At 39.5% G+C, this 22357-nt stretch overlaps 1 protein-coding gene across 6 annotated transcripts in view; it reads right to left on the reverse strand.

Moving 5' to 3' along the window:
- Positions 1-22357, reverse strand: part of COBL (cordon-bleu WH2 repeat protein) — a 157697-nt gene that overhangs the window by 12237 nt on the left and 123103 nt on the right. For 5 of the 6 annotated variants that reach the window (XM_057371058.1, XM_057371055.1, XM_057371059.1 and 2 more), the window contains 2 exons: positions 13554-13866; positions 985-1088 (listed from right to left, as the gene is read on the reverse strand). In XM_057371058.1, the coding sequence (XP_057227041.1) occupies positions 985-1088; positions 13554-13866 (417 nt within the window). The remainder of the gene's footprint in view (positions 1-984; positions 1089-13553; positions 13867-22357) is intronic. The other variant, XM_057371057.1, reaches the window with a different exon arrangement.

The raw sequence follows: 22357 nt of genomic DNA on the forward strand, positions 1-22357 counted from the left end.
AAAGCAGAATTTCATCTATTGTTCATACCTTATCTTTCACTAACTTATCTCACTGATAAACATTTCACCACATGACTCCAAAGGAGAAATATTTCTGAGAAACAGCAAGCAACTCCAAATTATGTTTCCCAGACCTGGTTAGTAACAACAGCCCAGCTGAAGGATTTCCTTGGGCAAGCAAACAAAGAAACAGTACTTTTATTTTTTCTCCATTCTTCTCACCCTTTATTACCAGAAGCCTCATTGTGCAAGAGGATATATATCCTTTCAAATTTGCTGGTATAAATCAAAGGTTACAACACAGAAGCTAAAGAATGGCTGTGTCTGAGAACTCACAAGAAATCAAATCAGAGTCAAGACCACTGCAGAAGTATTAAAATGAAAATGGGAAGTTAAAAAAAAATTCAATGTCATTTGTTGACAAACCARTAATAGAGAAGTATTTTTAATTCACAGTAGGAAATAGAGGAGCACAATATGACATTTTATCTCTTCCCACTGATTCATGTTCTTCCATTTTTAACATTTAAATTTGCCTGTTAACACAGAGGAGGCACTGGGTACAAAAATGTTCCATCCTTTTCCACTTCATTATGATAAAATAAAAACAGAGGGATTCTTCATTAATCACAGAGCTGAATTCACAACTGATTTAGCTTCACTGAAGTCAATGAAATGATACTAAATTTGGCCTATAAAATGTGTCCATTAACTGCTGTTCATCTCTTTTTGGTAGAAGACACTGAAATACAATGACAATCTGATATGCAGTTTGAAAAAGATTCAGTGAGAGCAYGGAAAGGGTGTCTGCTCCTGAAGCAAAGGAGCCACTTTTGTGGGACCACATTCTSCCTCACACCCATGAGCTGTTCCCAGCCATCTTTTGTGAGAAATATATGGGTGTCCCAAGAGCCCAGTTTGATTCTGCATGTCCTAGCACAGTCTCTGTATTTTGTATTTCAAGGGTAACACACACTTTCCTACCTTCTAAATCTTCATCCAGGTCAGCCAGAGTCTGCTGGAGCCGTGCTGCAATGAATGTATCTCCRTTCTCATGCCTAGCCAAAGCCATTGCTTTGTCTTGCCTGCTAAAATAAAGAGGATAAAATCACTKGGTCTCTTTCTTTCACTTTGCACTGCTGCTCTGAAACACACTATAAATTTCAGCTCCTTTGCTTCCASTGGGGTTCATTCCCCAAACTATGAAGAATGCCTAGAGACACACACCWCCATACTGACACATCCACATCTAGGAAGGATCCCAGTGTTGCCTGAGCAAACTCAGTGTGCTAGCAATCAAAAGTTTCTGAATTAATAAAACCTGCAAAGAAATGGTCTGGCTTCAGTGTGAAGTATGCATTTCAGCTGGACTGCAGAAACACAGCATCTGCCAGGACAGAGGTTTTGCATATCCATACAATTTTAAGGCAGACCACTARCCATTCTGTGCACCCACTGTAGCAATATATATGCACATTAATTAAATAAAAATTGCATGGTAATGAAAAATAAATACAGCCAAAGTACTGTTAGACAATCACACTGAATCTTAACGTATGGGAGGGAAGGAGAAAACAGAAACTAATCCCTTGAGAGCAGTTTCTAATGAAACGTATCAAGGGAACTGATTTTGCCAGAAAACTGATGAAGCTGTACAATGACCTAAGACAAGTCTGAAATCAGAATGAGCGCCAAGTGCTGCTTTGGCTTATTACAGGGAGAAAAGAAAAAGAAAACAAAACAAACAAAAATCCTAACAAAAAAATAACTAAAATTAAAAAAACCCCACATAACTATCCATATGGCAACTTGGTACACAATAGTCCTCTTTTTTCTTAGAGAGAAAAGTCTTCATCAGCAGAACATTTTAATSTAAATCATGGAAACTAGAATTTCACATTGGACGTTTTGTTTCTTTCGGTTCCCCACTCCCCATTTAAGACATTGTGGTCTAAGTTGCATCTAAGTTTTGCCCTTGTGATTAGCCTAGTGAAAAAGTAGCTTTCCATTCTAGCTACACTTAAACTAACTCTGGYTGAGTGAAGCAGATTTGCCCTTTTCAAGATAATACTCTTAATCACAAATACAGTAACAGATGACAGACTTTTTTGTTAGTTTACCAAACACTACCTGAAAAATGCCATTTTTCTTCTCTTTAAGATAGCAATCTGAATAAAACTTCAGGGATGTTTCCTGAAATTGGTTTAAATTGTCCAACAATATAGCTTCATTTTTTGCTATTTTATTGTTCGATTTTTTCCCTTGCTCACACCAGGAGCAATTGAAAGCACATGAAACATTGGGTATTTTATTTCATTTTACTTCATTATTTATTTAGCATTGACCTCTTCTTTAAGTCTTTTGTGGTAGTCCTGCAGTCTGATCCTTCTACTTGTATCTAAACTACCTTGACATTACAAAGCTGAGTTCATGAATACGGCATCAATGAAAACAACAATGTACACCTCCAAGGAAACCTTCCAAAACTTTCATACACACACTCTTGTGTATCTGAATACACAGATGGGATTAAATCAAGATAGCAAGGCTTGATATATGACTGAGATGCTTTCTAAACTGGAACCTAAGGCAGAAATCAGACCTGGTTTTTTTGGTTTTTTTTTTTAAACACAGAAGAAGAGAGATGGTGCTCTGTGACTGCAATAAAATTACTTCCAACATCTGCTGCTGGCCTGAGCTTTGACAGGCCCTGCACATCCCCACAAACCAATGTGATCKAACAGTGCTCAGGCTCAACATCCACACCGTAAGATTCATGGTGAGCTGAGCTTTCCCCATGATGGATCACGAGGATGGTGGTGCAAATCTATTAAAGTCTCCAACACAGGCACCTGGCACTGTAGGACTGCAGTCCCCCTGCACCCTGAGACACACACACCAATCAATGGGATTACTCATCTGAGCAATCTAACAAAAAGATTTACACTTACTGCAGCATTTGAATCAGGAGAGAAGACTGGCAAACAAAACTCTTAACATGAAGATGGCAGAGAGAATGAACTAACTGAATTTGATATTGTTCTTGCAGTAGAAAGTTTCATAAAATTAYTAAAAAAGACTCTCCTCTGAGTGCATTTTAAAACAATTTATTTGCAAGCTCAGAGAGAGCATTTCCAATGGGAGAACCATTCAAACCGTGCACCAGCAAAGCAACAGGTCTATCCATCATGGAAGGCAAACATCACTTTCTTCTTTACAAAGTTGGTCTTGCAGAATAGTTGTACACAGCTGGAGGCAAATCAGTGACACACACACTCTTTCTCCGACTGCTGTGGAGAAGCTGTTTCCAAAGCCTTGGAAGAAAAGTGTGTCAACTCACAAGACCTAATTTCATGAAGGCTATGCCAGCTCACCACCTTTTCGGTACCTGGTTGTATTTTTCAATTGCCTGACTGCTCTACAATACAGCCAAAATCTTTATTACTAAGGTTGTCCATGCTGGAATTTCTACAGGAAATAATCGGGTTGAGATTTTCATGGGAAATTTATCTAGAAAAACATATTTAGGATGGGAACAAGCATTCCTGGGCTTCAGACATGGGTTTAGGTCCATTGCACTGCACTGACCAGTTCTTTTCTCACGTCTATCAGTGGGAATCTTTCAATGACTCCTCATTGCAAAATTATCCTCTCCTTGCTGGGCACAAGAGTGAGCAGTGGTCTCTTTCATTATCCTCTGTGCACTTAGGCAGTGACTATACACAATCTGCCTCTCAATCACCCTACCTTCAATCTCCCTACTTAGACAACTGGGATAATATTATCCAATTCATAGACTTTTTTTTTCAGAAGGAAAGAGAACAATGCAGTGAAAATGAAAGGATTCTTATTTGCTGCTRCAGAGGGAGCTTCAGAAAAAGCGGATCTTTTCTTTCGCATTTCTAAATCTCTAAAAGAGCTGTAGTTTAATGCATCTCCAAACTCACCTACAAAGCAAGCCAAAGAAGGCATAGATTAATCACAAGGCTTTTTTTAAAATTCTTACCCCTGGGAATTTAGAATAGGCAATGTGTTTTGTGAGGTGAAGGTCTGGTACTTTCCAGTAGCTCACATGACTTACAAATATGCCTAGGAAGACTCTTTCTCACAGGAAAAGGAAAACAAAGGGCCTCAATTTTTTTTTTTTCCATAGCCTTCTTCCCTTCTAACCCTATACACTTTTCTTTTGTTGACAGCTGTTCTGGATAGAAGCCAAGAAAAATATGACTTATTCTGATACCATGTTTTACATTCTGGATAAACATTACCAGTGGTATTTTCTCACACATGCCTTTTTTTTTTTTTTTTTTTTTTTTTTTTTAGGGAAGAACTTGATAACCTTTACGCTGCCTTCCTGGTTAAAACATGAGGTGCTAAAAATACAGCAATGGTGAGCATTTAGCCCAAGCTCGAAATGGCAAATGTGCACGGTTCCTGGAAGCCTGCGCACATATTACTTATGTAGATTAGCAGAGATTTGTGCAAGAGCACAGAACGAAGCAAAGTGACTACTAAACTACAGCATTTAATGTTCCACTGAGCTCAGGCTACAACGCCTAATTACTCCTTGGCAGGCATTTGCGCAGTTGGAGACAAAATGAAACTTACAGCAGCATTTTACCAAATTAGTGCCATGGGAGAYATACATTTATGAGAAGGTTTACATTCTAAGAAAGAGAGAAATTTCTCTGATAAAGCTAGCTGGAAATGTTGCATTAAAATAAACCCAGACCACTGGTATAACAATGGATTTGCAATGAGGGAAGATGCCATTTTGGTATAGTCAAAGCAGCTTTTCCTGTGGGACCATACATGATAAAACCAACCCAAGTTTCTCTGAGCACTTCTTGGGAGCTCTGGTGAGCTTTGTGTATGGCACCAGAAGTGCAGACCTCACCTCCCACTGTAAATGTTTAAACACAAGACAGACCTGTGCACACTGCARAGAAGGGATGGAGCAAGACATTCAATTATCTAAATGCAGTTACTTTGCACCATTTTAAATGCTATAGGATATTCAAGACWTCTGTCTGGGGCTCTCAGACATAACATGGAAGACAGGTAAACTTGTGTCCTAACTTAATGGCAGCAGGTAAGAAGAAACCAAGTAGTAGACATCCCTCAGGTTAACTGAATATGATTTGCAATCTCACTCATTTTGAACAGTATTCGCTGTGCAAAATTTATGAAAGTATATGAAAATACATGAACAACTTGAGAACATAGCTGCTATGAACCGGTTACTGAGTGGGGCAGGAGGACAGAGCCATTGCAAAGAAGTCAAATCCAGACAGGCACACTGCACAGTAGGACATGCAGATGTAACGACAGCTGAGATGAACATTGAGAGCATTCAGCTCCTCACATGAGCCTTTGGGCAGCCAAGAGGGATTGACCCACATGGGAAGCTGACATGGCTACTCCAGACTGGGCTTTGGAACATTCAGGCTCCCCTCCCAGCTCTCACAGTCATCCCAGTCTGGTACTGGGGAARTACATTAACCCATCTGTATGTATCCCCATTTGTCCTCTTTAAAAYGAATCCATTATGTTCATCTCCTACACAAATGCTGTGAAGAGAAATGCTTCTACCTTGATATGTATCAGGGTGGGTGTTAAAGATGAGATTGATGCTGCAGGATTTTAAGCTGTAGGAAATATGGCYGAAGCTTTTTGAAAACAACTTGCTATTCAATCAGGCCAGAAAGCTGGCATTAAGCAAACTCAGGGTGTTTATATGTTCATTCATGGGAGTGATGAGACAAAAGTGGAGATAACTGTTTTCCAGATTAACCAATGGCTTCCACTATCTCAGAGACCATTTTCCATTTCTCGCATTTCTTGGGCTAGGTAACTTTTTTTTTCTTTTCTTTTCAAGGAAGTAATGTAACTGCAGCAGGAGAGCAGCCAGTGTAAGTGCTGGACTTTCTAGTCACCTAAGCCATAACTTGGCCAGCAAAATTTTCCATTTCTACTGCCTCCTGTGAACTTGAGAATGAATTTTTAACCAAAGACTGTTAAAATTCCAAAGTTGTAGACTGACCAACGAACCTAGGACTGGTTTGACGGCAAAGTCATCACTTGTGTTTGATACAAGATTTCTGAAAGTGGCAGGCAACTAGGAAAGGAAAAAGCTCATGGTGATTCTGCTGAATGCCAGATAACCTTACTTTTTATGTCCCTAGGCAATAAAAAAAAAGCTGCACATATTTTTGAAGGCAAGGTACAGGTATAATTTCAATTCCATTTTTAGTTTGTGTTCTGCTTCTGTGGGACTACATCAAACAAAGGTCTTTACACTGCATTTGTATCTGTGCTGAATAAAAGTCATCAGAGATCGAATTYAACTATTTTTCAATCCTGTAATACACAGGTCCAGTTGTGTCTTCAGATATATTGCCACCCAATCAACAATAAGAACTTGCAAATAGAGGCAAGGAGGAAAACGAAGCAATTTTTCAACAGCAGCTGGGTTTATGGTCCTTTTACAATTTTCCTCCATGGTTACTGGTCAAGAATCTAAACATAAAGCAAATAAATATGCTTTTGCATAGAATCATTTTGTCTTTTAATACTAGAAATCTCTAAGCTTGTTACATAGCAGGGTGATTTAAGCTTCCAGAGTACCCTGACATATGCCAGTTCCAGGGTCCTGCCGCAGGAGCAGCAGCTTGTACAGCTGCTGGATGTGTGCCCCCACTCCCCCTCCTCTGGCAACAGCTTCTCAACAGGAAAGCCTGCAGGCAGACAGCATTGCCAGAAATAGCCAGGAAARTGGACTAGCATGATTTAGATCTCAATACAGCCACATCACCTATGCAATGGAACATTGCAAGTTAAAAGACGGCACAAATAAATAACTTGTCTTGATTTACACAGGAAAATAGAAACAGAAAACGACTGGAGCCTTCCTCTTCTGGAAGCCGGCACCAGGACTTTAGCAACCCAAGCTGCTCTYTAATATTTAGAATATCCTACAGCTCCAAAGCATACAGTATTTTTCTAGTGGATGACTTTAACAGAAAGGTTAATCAGTATTCTTGCTCTGTAACAACTGTGAGTATCTGCTACTTAAACCATRATATCCATAATATCTTCCCTTCATGAAGATCTGCCAGCAAAAAAGTGCACAAAAGTATCCAAATTTAAAGAGTTTTCTGGAACAAGGGGAAAGAGAAAGCGGGAGATAAGGAAGGAAAACTATGCAAGAAGCAGAGGCTTGCAAATCTGTCAGACATCTGGGTCTTAATTAAATAATTTTTCATCCCCGAGGTTCTCCCTGTCGCTTTAACCCTTTCTCTACCTTCCTACCACTTGAAACCGTTCTCAAAAAAGTACAACATGCCTACCCAGTTAAAATAAAACCTATGCTATAGAGAAATAACAGAACTAAACTTTCTCCTGTTTCTCAGAGACAGTTTCAAGTGACAAGTAATTATGCAGAATGTGCTTGTGCACAGAGGTATATATAATACATACATACACTGCTATTTTTCACTGCATTTTTTCTCTTTCCTTCCTGCCTTCTGCCACTCACTATTTTTATTTCCTCTGACCAGCTTCCACGCTGAATTCTCTCCAGCTACTGATTTCTCCTTCCCTCCTGTCTTTCCCAAGTGGAGCACAAAACCCTGTGCTCAAAATTTGAATCTGAATGGACTGAAAATTGAGCAGAACAGGTTCACCCACCCCTATTGTTTTAAGCTTTTGTTTTAAACGAACTCATCAAAACCCCGAACAGTTTAGCAGCAAACGGCAAGTACTTCTCAGGCTGGTAACTAACAGGACCATCCTCCCAGCAGCTTCAGCTACCCTGACCAGAGCCAAAGGTAACAAATTCTTCCAAGAGAAAGGGAGGAAATGGGATTATCTCTGTCCAGACCCACAGCATGAACTGATCTCTGGAGGGTTCCCCCACCCCCACCCTATGTCCTCTACTAGCTGTACGTGAAAAAATATTCCTCTCTCATGGCTACTGAAGCAGACACTCAAGGGAGGGGAAAATCCCTTTCAGACATTTAGAAGGTATTTTATATTTTTGTCCCCCACAAGCCTGTGTTTACTTATATCTTTCTAACTACAAAGTTCCCTTCAAAATTTTAAAATACTTTTATTTCTTAAACATTTTAATACATTTAAAATATTTTCAGAATTGAAAAAAGTCTGGTATTTTAAAGTGTTTTTCCTTCTCTGAGGGAAGCCAGCAGAACCACTTTTAAGAGTGACCCTCTTTAAAACCCTGATTCCAATTGCTTATAAGATTGAGAAAATACACCTCTGCGAGGTGACAGTCCACATGAAGATTTATATCATGCCCATAATCATACTATTATTCTATTTCAACCAAACTGTTTAAATGTCTTCCAAGAACCGAGTTTGGAGAAAAAGAGAGCTGCATTCTGATACATGAAATTCTATTCAGTGCTCAGTCCTCTGAAAAAAACCATGGTTCTGCATGGTCTAACTGTTCAGAACTCTGCCCTGGCTCTGCCCATCAGCTCTCCTTCCCTAAAACAGGAAAATGCCACCTTTTCGTATCACATGAGCACTGGGCAGAGAAATGAATTAAAGTCTGCATGGCATGTGAATACCAGTGCAATGAGTAAAAGAGGCAAAGAAAATTAARTAGTTCTGTCCCCAGAAGACAATTTGAACTGAGTGAACAGCAATAAATCTATTTTATTAATTGGGCTCTGAAATTTTCAAAGAAGTAAAATAAAGTCCCATCCCTTTAACCAGAGATGTTACCATGCTGTATGAAATGGGGGGAATTGAGGTTAAAAGGGGGAATCTGAGATTACACACAGAGACCTAATATTGAAGTTACCCAACTTCGAACGCGTGACCCAGCATCCCTAATAATATTATTTTAGCGTAATTTTTAATGGGTAATTATTTATAAAGCTCCAGACAGTAGGTGTGCAGGATGCTTTATAGGCGTATAAAATTGTCTGATCCCTGCCCCTGGGAGCTTGCGTGATGACACCACACAAGGGATGGGAAAAGAGGGGGTATGGGAGGACAGGGTTGCAACACTGAGATCATGAGATGYACTTACTGCTACATAAGCAACATTTCAGCTTCTCTGTGGTTTTCTTGTTACTCATTTAACACTATATATTAAAATTTGGTGAACAGATACATAACACAAAGACATCAACGGTAAGAAAGGATATGAATAAAGAGAACCGTGTAGTACAATGTTCAGAGTCAGCAGTTAATATTAAAACATTCACAGCCGAACGTTGCATGTAGTCAATTATTTATATGGGTTTAGCCCTTGGCACCTCCAGCTGAGCTCTGGATTCTGCTCCACCAGGCACAAACGTATCGTGAGATGTGATAGCTGTGCTATGGCTTTCAYTGTAAAAAAAACAAGGCAGCAGCAGAAGAGGAGCTCACAGGCAGAGACACCAAGATGGTTTAACAGGTTAGATGCAGAGCTAAGGGTAGGACTAGTGTGTTTTTACATTTGTTTTGATATTCTAATTGCTAATTTGTGAGTGTATTTGGATTACAATTGCTTGAACAAGAATCCCAAAACTAAACAAAAAAACAAAAAAAGACCGCATTTCCAAGTTGCTCCCAAGTACCAGAAAACAAAACCGTGGAGGAAATACCCCAGATTGGAAACCCTGGAATCCAAATATCTTCTTTCAGAAAATTCTGTTTCTGTGCTACTGAAGGAGATTTGAGCTCTGCTGTGCTGTGGTATTGGTTTGTGCAAAGCTCATGCTTGGTGTAATTCTGACCCAGCCACACTCTTAYCCTGCTATGTGCTGACAAACATATCCCATAGGAGACAGTGCCCTTAAATGCTCACACATTTCCTTGAATTCAGCAGCAGATGAAGACCCTGCTGTGATATTCTAATTCTATCAGGCATTCCAGCCACACAGAGAACACCCAGAGCATCCAGTAAACAACTCCAGAAACTCTAAGATAAATTAATTTAAAACTAAACACACAACTAATTAAAGGAAGCAATATGGCAAAATATTCTTGATCTCCTGGAGCACAGGCTAASCTTTTGGAGCAAACCTAGGTAAGAACTGTGGATTTGATTCTGCTCTTCATGGCAATTCTTCACAATGCATGGGCAAAATACTACCTGGACTTTCTTAATAGCTCTTCACACTACAAATATAACTTGTTTCCACTTTAAGGGTACTTTTTATGATCCACAGAGTACAAAATGATTGTAGTACATAGCATTTAATTCTTAGGAATTTGTTATTTCTCTGGGTGAAAAGCCCCATTTTTAGTCAGCTTTACAATTAAAAATGACAAGCTAAATGTTTCCATTACTCTTTTTAACCTTTTTTTTCCCAAGCCTCAGCCAAATTAGTCACTAAATGAAATTTCTGGCTTCGATAGAGCTCAGATTCAAGAAAAACTCAGTCTCACTGCTGCTAACTCCTTMGACTTTACAGTATCAACATGTTCTTCCAATTTCTTTGTTATTATCTTTCTTTAAGAATTGAGTTTAGATGACTAGTACCAAGTAGAAGACAAAAAGGAATGAGTAAACTGTGTAAAATTTTCCTTTAAATTTTGTAGCTAACAAAATATACTTAAAACTCAGTATAGCTTGTATTCGCTGTTCACATGAAGTGCATTTTGACTGTTTGGGGATTTAAGACGCTGGTTTCATCCTGAAATTAGCCCGTTCATCAAAGAACTATGCACAGTTTCTGAGTTCCCAGCACATTGTACTAGTGGGACTGCAGTTGTTCTGACATTGAAAATGGAAATGGATGCTCTCCAAATGGGGCTGTAATCAAAATTGTACTAAGAATTKATTCTTATCTGATTAAAACAAGAATTTAATGCAAATAGGTTTAAAAACCTACTTTTCCTTTCCTCTACTCTTAGGAAGTGTCTTTTAAAAACTTAGCAGCTTGACCTCAAAAGGATTTAGAGGAGCCTAATTTTCAAAGCTGTTTTGTTTACAAGGATAGGTTAGGAATTAAATTGGATTTACCTTCAAATATTACTGGCACATTCAGAGCATAACATTTTATAAGACATTACCTCTCAGGATCACTGTTGTGTCAATCTAACCGGTTGTTGACATAAGATTAAAATACATCACAAATGTTAAGTTTTTGCTATATCCTAAAGCTGATCTGGGGCAATTTTGTCATCCCAGAACCTAAAAAATAAATAATATCATATTTATGAAATTTAGTAGTAGTATTTATGTAAAAATAACTGCATTACCCAAACAAGAAGAACTGTCTCCTATTTCAGTCCCAACCACTGATTTTAAATCACAGATATATTCGATAAATACAGAACATTTAGCATGATAAAATCACAGGAAAAAAGCAAGCTGGAAGCCTAGCACAACCTTCTGCTCCAAGCAGGGCTAATTTCAAAGCCAGAACAAGCTGCCCAAGGCTTTGCCTGGCTGAGTTCTGAGAATCTCCAGACATGGAGATTCCTCRACTTCTCTGGGGAACCTCTTCCAYTGCTTAGCTCTTCCCATTTTGAGGAATTTCCTCACATTCAGTTTTCATTTCCTTTAGAGCAGCTGGTGACAGTTGCTTCTTGTCCTTTCACAGTGCATGCCTGAGAAGCCTCACAGTCCTCCTTTTAGGGGAAGACTGCAACCAGGTCCTTCCTTACCAACATTGCTTTCCCAAGGTGAACAAGCCAGCTGCCTCCCACCCCCTCGAACCTTGCATGCCCAATGCCCACCCCCTCAGTGGCTCTCCTCTGGACCCTCTCCAGTTTGCCAGTCTCTCTCTYGAACTGGGGGCCAAGACAGGACACTACAGCACTGGCCTCTCAGCACCCTCCTGTCCTTCCAGCTTCCACTCCTTCAGCTCAGCAAAACCCCTGGACAGCAATCCTGCTGGACAGCTTATGAAACATCCCGCTGTCCCTTCTCTGTGCACCCTTTCCAAACAGTAAAAATTTCATCTGTTTGTGTGGCAAAGGTAAATCTAAATGCCACAGACAGAATATCTTTGGCTGAGGTGGGAATGGAGGGAATACTGACTTTCAAGAGGGAGTGTGTCACAGTGACCCGTGATCAGTCTTTCATTTGATTAAAAAACCAGAAAAAGTTCCCCTCAAATTGTAGCTGATTAGTATTGTTATTACAGGGCTTTGCTTTGATGTCTTTGGTCAACAAAATGCTTACTTCTTCCTCCGCTACCAATTGTGCATGTGTGCTTTTCAAACCACTTTAGACCCCATGTTTTGAGGAAAGTTGGGATAGCCTATTTACCTCAAAAGGACCAATCTGAGCCTACTGAAATTAATGGGTTGCTTTTTTGGATCAGGTCTGGAATGTTAATTGCAGTTACTATACCAGCCTATCTAATTCTTCCAACAGAAACTATATCAGGACCTAAGCCACTGCAAAAGGAAAAATCACAAGAAAAATTTGTTGTTGAGAAGTATCTAAGTGAGGCTTGACCTTGTCCCCATAGATTCTGATGGATAAAGAAAAAACCCAAGATCATTCCAACAGGTTAAATACTGACTTTGGTCTAATTTATCCCGAAGTTATCACCCACTGCATGATCCAAGATGAAGTTCTCAGTCARAAATGTGGATGGAAATAACTAGGTCATGATACAAGCTCTTATGAAGGGGCTACAGATTAGCAGCTGAATGGAGAGAGACCAGAAAGCACAGACTTTGTGTCAACTGAGAATTCAGAGGAATTTCTGGCCCCTGTCCCATGACTCTCCAGCATCACACAGAGCGGATCCCTGTCAGTATTAGCAGGCCACCCGCCTTGCTGGAGGCACAGCTTCCTATTTGGCTAGTTTGTATTTGCAAAGTCCTATAAATTTTGGGTTCCCTTTGCAGCCCTGCCACCAACTATGTGAGTTTTGGCAAACAAACAGTGTCAGAGTAATTTGTGCTTGAAGGCAGTTTCTAGTTAAATTCCAGGTTCTCGTATTTTCTTGCAAAAACTGCAGAAAAATGTTTGTTTATGTTAAAAAAAAGGAGGAGGGGAAGGAAATATGCTGAAAAAACCCCATCCCAAGGTATAACAAYGGGGAGGGTTAGCATTAGGTGAACATATATATATATAWAAATATATGTATATGCAAACATTTCCAAACCAATCTCCAATACATATATATTCAAACATTTCTAAACCAATCTGCCTAAACTCCTTCTCCACCTGACATTTGGTGGCCTGAATTTTCCATTATATGACCCGAGTCATTTTTCCGGATCAATATATGGTAACGTTTTAAGCACTTCAGATGCTACCAGAAGTACAAAATAAACCAAACTGTAACAAAATAATTTGAGACTCCTTGAAGAAATCAACTCTGGAGGGCAGTGGTCTTTTTGCAAGAAATGTAACTACAAGTTCAAACAAAAAAGTGACCTTTGCCTGTTGCTACAAGTATGTCGCCCGAGGGGATTTGGCAGTGAGCTTTTCACTGGGAGGAGTCACTTGGCATTGGTACTGGTTTATGAAAGACCAGGAGAAAGTATAAGTTGGTTTTCTTAAATGAGTCCCAACCAGGAGGACACGCAAGATGTTTTCCAAGCACTGGTRGCAAGTAAATACTTACCTCAGAGGAGCACTGTTGGGTCCCGCGCCGTCGCAGCAGGCGCTCCGCAYGGGGCTCGTCTCCGCGCCGCACATCGTGTCCACCTCAGCTGGCTCCGTGTAGCCATTGACCAGCTTGATGTCCCTCAGCTTCACACTGTCATTTTGTGAATCCAGAGACACAATGTCAGACGGGGAGCTCACGACACCCGAGTCCTCCGTGGTGTCCTCTGATGCGAAGCAGCTGCTTTCTGATGCCGTTTCTTCCACTTCTGACAGCTCCAGAACCGTGTCATCCACTACATAAACATTATCACGTGCAGACAGCGGGCTCTCTAAATGAAATACAGCAAGGAAAGTTAGCTGGAAGTCATCAGTACGTAAATCAGAGAGCTGTCCCTTTATAATTGAAAAAACCCACATGAAATACATTAGAAATGGTGGAAGGGTGCTCAGTATTTCTCTATAAGATAAAGATGATTTGAAAAGCGGCAGAAATGATGTCCTTYGCTTTTAGAGAAGTGGTTTGCTATGCTGGACTTTGTGTCTTACAACTTTCATAGCAAATCAGTTTCCTTAATTCTCTGAAGAAACGTAATTCTCTGAAGAAATTTTCCAGGGACAGCTTCTTGAGGAATTAGACTGAACTTTAAATGACACGGTTCAAGAAATCACTCCTGTTATTCCTTACACTAACATAATCTCATTATTTCTCTTCTCTTCTGCCAAACAGATGACATTTCCAATAAGAAGTCTATGTACAGGTAAAAACGGGAAGCATTTCCCAGTCAAAACACTTAATCAGGTAAACTAGATCTTCTGCTGGCCCAGTGGGTATCACTGACTTTATGACCCTTCAATTTCGATTTTGCAATAAGTGGGAGAATAACATTTTTCTCTTTTTCAAAGCACATAAAATCTGCTAATAAGTGTACAGAAAAGTAGACAGCGCCATGCTTAAAGCAGAAATGTCTTTTCCAATTTTTTAGTTATTTGTCAAGGGATATGCCCTTTGCATGTTTAATTCTATTAAAAGCTGCAAAAATTGAGAGGAGATTAGACACAGTACAGTTTCTTGCATCCTGTTTTAATTTGGTCTTTACAAGCTACCCCCTTTTGTGTTTTTGTTTTTTTTTTGGTTTTTTTTTGGTAAAAAATACAGTTTTAATTTCCCTTAAAAAATGCACTCAACTCCATCCTGCAATTATGCCATTACAGGAGAGTTCCCAGCCAGGTCAATAATTTCAATGACTGAAATTACTGAGTGACGAAACACAGAATCAAGCCCAAACACACTTCTCCTGATCAAAAGGAATCAATAAAGACTAATCTGAATGTTTAATTTGGAAATATAAGTGTGCTCCATTCTCTTATTGAAGCTCAGTAAGCAAAAGGAAGATTAAACACCAGTTTACGGTCTGATCTTCCAGACACTTGTGGTGGATGTTAATTACATGAGAAGTCCAAGGTGTGCAAGAGTGACTAAGATTAAACATACACTTCGCTGTATTTTGGGCTCAGAATCAACAACTTTTTGAAGCACACATGAAGCTACAGCTAAATAAAAATGATCAATAGAGAGAAATACTTCTAAATTATGTTGYATACACAGAAGTATTTTCTTTAAGTCAGAGAACTGAAAACCACTTTGTCAAACAATCTCACAGAAATAATTTTTTCAGGGTATAACTTAGTAGTGAAGGTTTGAGTAAAACTAGAATAAAAATCAAGCCAACATTCTCCTTGACTGAGGTTACAAGATGCCATTAAGTACTGAAATTGATTTCCGACAGCAGAAGCAATAAAATTCAGAGTGTTACAAATCATGAYTAAAATTTTAAGTGCTGTCAAGCATTGATATTAATGATAGAAGATGATTCAAAGACTCTACTGCAACTTTGGAAGCAATGTTACTTGATTTCTTTGACCTTATTTTCTGTAACATTAGTTCTAGATGCTGGATATAGTCTCAGAGGTTGTTCCATTTATAAATGGCAATTACAGGAACTAAGTATGTGCTATTGAATGGATTCGAGTATGATTATCACTACATTTTCCTAACTATAGTTAGGAAAACATCAACATAAAGGATAAATATGAATAATTTGACATTGAACATCAAATAATAAACCCCCACAGAAACAGACAGTGAACAAACAGGTATGAATATTTGGCTTCTTGGCTTTTACAAACAAAAAAAGCCCAGTAACAAACATTAGTAAAAGCTACAWTATGCTAAAACCAGGACAAAGTAGGATAACAAAGAAATCAATTTAAAGAGTGGAAGTTGAAGGTAAAAGCACATGTGAAGATTTTGAAGTAATGTACAATGCAGTATATATACCTTGATGCAAAGAGATCTCTCTACAATACATGACAGATCTATTGTCACATGAATGCCACAAATGACCTCCACCCTACAGCTGGCACAGCAATTCATAACCAAGCACCTACTCCCAGATCCTGACACGAGGGGGGCAGCCTTTCCTTCCCTTTCCTTCCCTTGCTGTCTCTCTCATTTCCTCATCCTCTTCTTGCCTGCCTACAACTATTTCCTGCATCTTTCTGCTCAGGGATTTAGATCCTTTTGGTCACAGAGCCTTACTTGCCTACTTCAGTAATAACAACACTCAAATCTCTCTCTGCTCTGTAGCAGGATCCCCAACCCCAGCCCACTGTTTCCATATGTTGACAAACAAAATAAAAACCACTCTCTTATTWTCAGAGTCCATGGGTGAATTGATCCCTGCTACATCTGGATCTTGTCAGCTGAATCAGCCAGTCCAGAACAAGAACCTCCTCATTCAACAGCAGCTTTATCCTGAAGCATGGAAATACAAATAGACATCTTACTACTCAATGATTAAATCCCCAATGCTCAAGCAAAACCAAAATCTCCCCCTTTCTTCAAGACTATCAGTTTGAAAAAGTGCTTCCCTATCTTTTATCTTCACCAAGAAGATTCATGAATTTTTAATGCAGTTAACACATGACACTGCACAGAGTTATTGGCTGAGACAAACCATTTTGATTGCCACTATTACTTGTCTGAACGTGAAAGCACGCATATAAAACACGACTGTGATGGTTCTGTGTCATGTCAACAACCTTGTTTCAGCTAAGAGCAGCACTAAAACACCCCTGTTTCAAATTTGAGCCATTCTTGGATGGATTAAGTAAGAACTATTCTTCCTCCTACATGCTTGATTAAGTCTTCACTGGTGCAAACTGAAGATGGGATGGGCACTGCTGGGTAATGATACATGACATGAAAAGAGTCYACCTCAACATTACTGAGTGGTCGTGTCTTCAGGAGTCAGAAAATACTTTATAAAACCTCATAATTCCACACAGAGAACAGGGAAACATTTAGTGGCAGATGTGATTCTGCCCTGCAATTTTTGCATTTTTTTTTATCTAAGGGGATGCACATGCAGAAAACCACCCCACACTAACACAGTGTGACCACAATGATGGTGCTACTCAGGTTTTTTGTTGGTCGAATAAAGAAAAATCTCAACATTTTCTTCTCTTTTCTCTGTCATACCACTAAAACAAATTCAGGCTCTGATCCTCAGGACTTCATGCAGACACACCCAGATTAAGAAAGAATATCCAACAAGTGCTGCAGGATCAAACACACAAATAACAACTGCCACAGATAACATATTGTTGAAACACTTCTTACAGAAGACTGAGTTTTCAGATAAATAACAATGCCAAGATTGTTTTTTTCAGTAACATGACCCCATTCCCTGGCACCAGGTTGGGTGTGATATCGAAAAGCGCGTAGAACTTGGTCCTCCAAGCTATTCTAAAATCTCCGTGGGACATCTCACCCCCATGTGAAACTGGAGAGAGTYCTTCAAAGCCTTGCATTGCTGCTTACCTACGTCCTGCTTCAGGCTGCAGACACTGCTAAGCCCACATGAGTGCCGTACCAGGGATGTCCCCAGATTCACAGCAACACTGCTGTCGCTGCACAATTAGGTCAACCACAAGTTACAAAGGCTTTCTTACACAGGGGGAYGGACTGGGACGTCTGTTTGCAAGAATGTAGTCTGTGATCATCAAGAGGGGAAAAGAGGAGAGTAGCTCATGAGTAAAGAATGTGAGCTTCTTGTTGAACACAAAAGAGATCTTGTTGCTTTAATCTCAATAGCCTGTAAGTAATTAGGAAAACACTGAACTCTGAGTTTAGAGGAGTCATATCTGCACTCGTGCAGTTTGATATCACAAATATGTACACATTACTCACACAGAATGTCAGTGATGGGGAGACAGATAAACCTCACCTGCTTTAAATGYGAATCAGCACTTTCAGAAAGGAAGATTAAATTCAATATGAGAAGGCTACCATGGGTAAAGCAGTCACCTTGATTACTACTATGAATATAACCCCCATCGAATTTGAATGAGATTAGAATCAGACATAAGCACTCAAAAGATGCATATCCCTTCTGGATTTACAAAATCCGTCACCAAAGTCCAAGTCATCACTCCCTCTGATTTCCAAAGGGTGTAAATCCCAACTGTTCAGGAAGATGTAACAGTTCATTCAACTCCTACATGATGAGTAACCTGAACTTCACAATCCTTCTAGGGATGCAGAGTTTCTCTAACACATCTGACTTTTGCTAAGAGGTTGGTAATTGCTTTACAATTTCTTTCATCATCTGTTCCACTGCCAAAAAACTTTCTTTTCATGGACTAAAACTGCTTTKCTGCAGTTCAAGTGGTCTATTATAATGAAGTTGTAAAAAAAATACTACAAACTTCATGATGTTAAAGAAAATTAATTCTTATAATGATACCCAAATTAGAACATAATTCTTTCACTGACAGTGCTTAAAACTTCTAGGAGGGAAAAGGAACACTGCCCTAATTATTTGTGCTGGCAATAAAAAGCTAAGACCATCACAAAAGACTAGTATTAAAAAAAAACTGTGCATTTTTTTTTCATACACTTGGAAGAAGGCTGATGGAAGAAATGGGAAAAGAAAGMATTTGTTATGGCAATTATTTACAGAGATCATGAAAGTGGAGAACACAGGATTATCTTTAAGAGTTTTTAAACAGGTACAATGTGTTCTTGTTACATTTTACTCATTTTGCTCATGGATCAAAAACCTATAYGTAGAGATAAGTGTTAAAGACCACTCAATGAGCAGATAAAGCACCAGACATAATGGGCTGTCTTCTCCCTATCATAATTAAACTTATTTTAACTCAACATGCTCCTTAGCATATTTGAGCCTACAAGCATATTTTCTTTTTWGTTAAAAAATGAAAAGAAAYAAAGAGAAAATAAATGACCACTGTWATACATTAACAGTGGTATGACAGGAGTGGGGGAATGGATCAGTTCCGAAGCACTCCTCTGCCAACTCCTGGAATTGYCTTRCAGAAACTGAACAAGAGGCCAGGAAATATTGAGCTGTGGCAACATGCTCTGCAGCTCCAGTCGTGCTCCAAAGTGAAGATGCAAAACAGCTTAATGTTGGCTCAGCTCATTTAGGTCACAAAATCATAGAACAGTTTCATTTGGAAAGAACCTCTGGAGGTCACCTAGTTCAAYGTCCTCCTCGGAGCAAGGCCCTCTTCCAGCTTTGACAAAGTATCTCAGGGCCTTGAACAGCTTAACTTTGAAAACCTCCATGCATGAAGACCCAACAGCCTCTCCGGAAAAAATCATTAACCATTCCCTGGGCAACGTCTAATGCTTCTCCCACTTAAGAACATTATTTTAATGTCAAACTAAAAAATTTCTCGCTGCAACTTGTCACTGTTTCTTTTTGCAGTGTATCTCAGAGAAGAGTCTGTCTGTCTTTCTCTCCTTTTCCTTTAGATGCAAGACAGCATTCAAATTCTCCTCACCCTTCCGTTCTGCAGGGGAAGGCTGAACAATCCCTGTTGCCTCAGCACCTCCAYGTGCATCTTGGATGCTTCCTGACAGACTCTGCTGCCTCTGCTCTGGTGTGTCAGTGTCTCGTYACACAGAACTCAAAACTGGACTCACTTTAGGACTCACATGTGGCTTCACGGCAGCCAAGGAAAGGGGATAATCATTTCCTGGGATCTGCTGGCTGTGCTCCTGCTAGTGCAACCCAGCCTGTGGTTAGTGCTTCATCACTGCAAGGGCACGTTGCTGACTCACACAGCCCTGCATGCGACTTCCAGTCTCACATAATGAGATATTTTCCGTCTCCTTCCTCGCCTTACGCTCCATCCTCATGTTTTCCAATAGGCTCTTTAATTGAAGTCATTCTCACTGCAAAGCCTGCAAACAGAAGTAAATCCATTCCTTTGCACGCTAGCCAATAACARAAATTAAAAGACTCACAAAGGACATGTGTCACCAGACACATCATCAGAAAGGTACARATGGAGTGTTATTAGTTACACCCTGTGAACCTTCAGCATTTCCATAGTCAATCCCAAACTAATGACAGTTAAGTTAGCTACCTAGGTCTACTCTCCTATGGTTGAAAAACAAATGCAATGTGGACTCATTTAACCTGCCTTATGAATTTGAGATAGTTAAGCACTTCCCTCGAGGTTAAACTTGTCTGTTGTTAGTTGATATCACAACAGAAAAGTATTATAACTTTCACAAAAGATTTTTGGCAATGGAGTTTCCTACACCAAAGGCAATACAAGATAGGATCAAGCCAGGAAACAAGAACTGAAGAGTGTTCCAGTCCCTCCATTGTTTTTTTTTCCATGTACAAGTAGATGTGAAGATCTGTGCACTAATGTTTGATTTTCCTTCAAATATATGCTGAAAATGATTGTGAAGTCTCTCTCTCAAACCAACACTACCTAAAATGTCTGCTGGCTCTTGAAAGACTCAGAAGAAACTACCACTTCAAGTAAATGTCTGCTACCCTCTCCCATTTCAGACCTTTATTTTGCCACCTGCCAAACAAGCAAAGAAAAATTTCTGAACTAATGCAGCACAGATTTTCAGACAGGGGAAAGTCAACATATTGGACTTCACTATTCCTATTTCTTTCCCACAATCCTTTCTTCAGTGACTGAAAAAGGCTCTCTGACCTCTGCAAAGCCCATTTGACCTAGAATGCTGCTGCTATTGCTGAACTGCTTTTCATCCTCTCCTTTTTGGCATCCTCTTGAACCCACTAGCTCCTTGCTTTTATAAAAGCCTTGTTTGGATCCTGACAACTCCACATCGTAGCCAGTAACCAGCCTTCRTTATTCAAAGGGATCAGATGTCATAAAAGTGACACAAAGAGTAAAATGYTCTTTGACAGAAAAAGGATCGTGTGTCAAAGTAGATCTTTCCTTGATTAACTGGAGAACTTGTGACTTGGCTTTGGGAAGGCCAGATTCTAGAAAATGCATGAGCAGCATGAGTTGTTTATTTCCTTTTATRGACAATGAAGAATGATGGGGAGAGTTTCACAACAGTTCCTGGTGTTCACTATCTGAGGTTAGCAGCAAGCTAGAATGATTCACAAGGTGATTTCAGGGCTCTAGATAGTCCCTTAGTTCGGGTGAGGAGAGGGGCAGGGTGCTGAATCCAGGGTGCAGTTCAAAAGAACTACCAACAAGCAGACAGGGGAGGTTGGAGGAGGAAGATAACATGGGAATAGATTTAAGAGCAATTACAGATAACTTCAAACTTGCGCTTCATAAATCACCGTGTGTAACACTTGGTAACATGCCGTGTTAAATAATAGGGCTCTTTGGGGGTGTTTGCAGGACAAGAAAATCTAGATCTAAAACCAGAGACTGCCCAATATAATAAGCCTGGTAAAGAAATAGCCGACTCTCCACATTCTGCTGGGAATTATTAGTCTTAAGTGATAAATTTTGGCAATCCGCATCCTTTTCAGAGGTGGTCGGCTTCCATTCAAGCACGCTGCACCATCTAAACAAATGGACTGTGAAGGTGATTTTCATGAGCCACCTTAGAGAACACWCTCTATAAAATTGCTTGAAAAGCATATGCAGCATAATGATTAAACTCAGAAATTATTAGTGTACCTGTGCAATAAAACACTGTTTTACTAGGTGATTTTCAAGACCACAAAAAAAAAGCCATTTGCTCAACTTTTCTTTTTAAACTTTGCCATCTTTTTCCCCTTGTGCACTCTGTATCAATTCATTCTGTTCCTTAGTTTGTTAACAATTCTATAAAATCTCTACTGYAGTGTTGTATCTATAGCATAATCCACAGGAGAAAAACATAAAACACTTTTGCATTGTAATTATCCTTTTCTTCCCCAGCAACTGGCTGCCAGCAAACTCAGCAAAAGAAGAGACACAAAAACCCAACCCTAAACMGAGCACACATACACATATGTACAGGCATCCTTGTGGGATTCAAGAGCTCTTTCCATAGTACAGAGACACCACTCTACTCACAACTGTGTATTCATTTCTAATTAAAATTGATTTAAAAGTTATGAAGGGTGGAAGAGAGTTAGGCCAATCTGTAATAATCTGTTACTGAAATCATTAGGTATTGCAYACCTATAAATAAAAAATTTTGAAAAGTTGCTTTCTATTTTTGTGGACAAGGTGTACTTGGGCACAGAAGCACTTCTACTGAGAACTGCTGCACAAAAGAGAAAAAAMCTTCCTATCAATGCATTTTTACTAGGAATTAATGGCAACCAATACTGGTTTTGCTTAATACCARAAGCTAATAGTGAACTACAGGCTGGAGTGATGGTTAACAAAATGGGATTTCATCATCCTTGCAGAACCCCCCAGTTCCCCCATCAGTGCATCCGTCATTTCCCTTTATATATTTTTCTATCTTTTTATAGGATAGAATCTATAGTATAATCTGAAGTC

The sequence above is a fragment of the Malurus melanocephalus genome, unplaced genomic scaffold (genome assembly GCF_030028575.1).
Source record: "Malurus melanocephalus ecotype Western Australia unplaced genomic scaffold, MMel_1.1 scaffold_139, whole genome shotgun sequence".
In the NCBI taxonomy this organism is placed as follows: Eukaryota; Metazoa; Chordata; class Aves; order Passeriformes; family Maluridae; genus Malurus; species Malurus melanocephalus.